The 2,936-nt window shown below is 53.3% G+C and overlaps 1 protein-coding gene across 1 annotated transcript in view; it reads left to right on the forward strand.

The window, feature by feature from the left end:
• Positions 1-1,727: 1,727 nt before the first annotated feature.
• Positions 1,728-2,936, forward strand: part of IGFBPL1 (insulin like growth factor binding protein-like 1) — a 39,402-nt gene continuing 38,193 nt past the window's right edge. The window contains exon 1 of the mRNA XM_015422664.1: positions 1,728-2,228. Coding sequence (XP_015278150.1) covers positions 1,784-2,228 — 445 coding nt within the window. The 5' untranslated portion in view covers positions 1,728-1,783. The remainder of the gene's footprint in view (positions 2,229-2,936) is intronic.

Genomic DNA, 2,936 nt, shown 5'->3' on the forward strand with positions numbered 1-2,936 from the left:
TAAGCCCCTCTGCTTTCAGTTGACTAACACCGGGGCATCATAGGAATAGTCTGATCGCCGTCACTTAAGGATTAAGCTTTACAGTTTTAATTTCCGATTTTATTGTTCTATAATTACTGTTTGTAACCTGCCCTGAGCCCGTTTCCAGGAAGGGTGGGATAGAAATTGAAACAAACAAACACACAGGACAGAGAGGTCAAAATCTCCCCCTTATGTTGCCTCCTAAAACTGGGATACTACCTGTGGATGCAGAGGTTCCCTTTCAGCAGTAGCTATGAAGGAACCCATTCACCATGAACATGTCTAATCCACTAATGTAATCGAGGTCTACGACTGTCACTGCATCTATGGCCAGAGAATCTCACAATTTAATAACTCATTCAGTAAGGAAGTATTTCCTTTTGTTGGGCTTGGACCGATTGACTATCACTGGGTGCCCCTGAGTTCTAGTTTTACGGAAGGGGCGAACATGGCTATCCACTTTCTCCACCTTATACTGAATTTTATAACTTATTTTTGACAAACCACAAAATCCCAGATTCTTTATCCCCTTTCTCACAGGAAAGGTGCTCCAACCAACTCCTTGATCATTTTGGTTTTCCTCCTCTGCACATTTTTGCAGTTCTGCCACATCCTTTCTGAGACAGGGCAACCCACACAGTACACAGTGTTTCCAGGGAGGCTGTGTCATAAATCTATACAAGCATATTATAAAGCTTTCAACCTCTTTCCTAATAAACCCCACCGTGGGGTTGGCCCTTTTCAGTGCAACCGTGCACTAAATCGACGTCTTCATCAAACTATTCGCCAAAACCCCACAATCTGGGAGAGCCAGGTTCGAATCCCGACAACACCATGGGAGCTAGCAGGATGAACCTGAGCCACTCACACCCTCTCCGCCTAATCTACCTTGACAGGTGGTTATGAGAATAAAATGAAGGAGAGGGAAATTAGGTAAGCCAGCTCGGGTCCCCACCGGGGTGTAAAGGAGGTCATGATTTTTTAAATTTAATTTTAATTTAAATTTTAACTTAAAAATGTCTGTCACCATTGCAACTCACCAGCCAACACGCTGATTCAACCTTCGTTTTGTTAAAATCCTTCGTTTTGTCAAATATTTTATTCAGGCTTCTTGTACAACCAAACTTGGTTGTGATAAACGCTTATGTTTAACGAGAATTCAAAAAGTAACAAAAAAAGTGGGGTTGTTTAAAATTGCAATCTAGAGCCCTTTCAGGTGTTGAGATCATGAAGCGCTAATACATTTTCGGTGGAGGACGAGGGCGACGGACGGCGTCGCTGGGTTCACGCTGATTCAACCTTCGTTTTGTTAAAATCCTTCGTTTTGTCAAATATTTTATTCAGGCTTCTTGTACAACCCAACTTCGTTGTGATAAACGCATATGTTTAACGAGAATTCAAAAAGTAAGAATAAAAAGTGGGTTGTTTAAAATTGCAATTTAGAGCCCTTTCAGGTGTTGAGATCATGAAGCGCTAATACATTTTCGGCGGAGGACGAGGGCGACGGACGGTGTTGCTGGGTTCACCCCACACTCCCCCCCCCACAAAGTCCCGGGGGCTCTTTGTGCGCACGTGGGGACAATCGGCGGGGGCTGACGGGGCGCGGTCGTCCGAGGGGGCGGTGCTATGGAGGCGTGGTCTGCCGAAGGGGCGGCGCTTCTCTGGCACCGGCGGCTCTGCCAGAGCCGTTCAGACAGTCGCTTGCCGGAGCAGTTTGGGTGGCGGCGCGTGGCTTGTGCGCTCCTCTCCCTCCGGCTGCAGGATGGCGCCTCCTTGGCTGCTCCCGCTCGTGGCTCTCTGCCTGCACCTGTCGGCGTCGAGGGGCGCGGAGGGCGCGGGCTGCGGGGCCTGCCAGCCGGAGCGCTGCCCGACGGTGCGGTGCGCGGCGCCCGAGCTGACGGCGCAGGACGAGTGCGGCTGCTGCGAGCGGTGCCTGAGCGTCGAGGGGGAGCGGTGCGGCGGGACGCGGGGCGCCCGCTGCGGCCAGGGGCTGGTGTGCGTGAGCCAGCGGGCGGAGGGGCAGCCGGAGGCCGACGAAGAAGACGAGGAGGGCACCGGGCGGTGCGTGTGCGAGGAGGACGGCGCCGTCTGCGGCTCCGACGGGCGCTCCTACGGCAGCGTGTGCGCTCTCCGCCTCCACAGCTGGCGCGCCCTCCACGCCGGCCGGGAGCGCGTCCGGAAGGCGCACGACGGCGAGTGCAAGCTGGGTGAGCCGCGGCTGAGGGCGCAGGGCGGGCGGGCAGGTGGGAGACCCACTCGTGAAGTAGCTGGACGGGCGGGCGAGGCCTTTCCAGTCGCCCCCCTCCCCCCATTTCTAATTCCGCCTCTCATGCACAGTTTGTGACCTTCTCCTCGTTGGAGGACTGGTTTGAACAGTCCCACTTATCCCCTTGTGGCCACCCCTATTTTTCCCTTGTTTGATTTGGGACAGAACATAAAGTACACGGAGGAGTCGCAGGATGCGAGTCCAGGAACACCGTAGAGACCAAAATAATTTCAGGGTATTTCAGCTTTCGAGAGTTAAAGCTCCCTTCCTCAGCCTCCCAGTCAGGAGGGGTGTTGTGCAAAGGAGTCTTGTAAAGGACGCAGAGGTACGAGGCACATTGGAATCGGCTTGTTTAGAGCAGCGCGGGAAATGACGGGGGGGGGATTAGCTTCTGTCCTGAGTGGAGGAGGAGGAACCCAAGCAGCCTTTTCTCAGTTCGGCTCCAGCGCTGACAGTAGTTTTTTTCCCCCCCTTGGAGCTGTTGGGTGGATGCAAGTGACATGGGTTGAGAATTGAAGGCTGGATGGCAGATGCTGCCTATTAAGAGCTAGGTCCACCGGTGGCTATTAGCCACAAGGTATAGATAGGGGCTCTGGGGCAAGGGATGCTCTGTCTTCTTGGTGCTTGGGGGGGTCAACAGTGGGAGGGC

The sequence above is a fragment of the Gekko japonicus genome, unplaced genomic scaffold, assembly GCF_001447785.1.
Source record: "Gekko japonicus isolate JY-2015 unplaced genomic scaffold, Gekko_japonicus_V1.1 scaffold2136, whole genome shotgun sequence".
Taxonomy (NCBI): Eukaryota; Metazoa; Chordata; class Lepidosauria; order Squamata; family Gekkonidae; genus Gekko; species Gekko japonicus.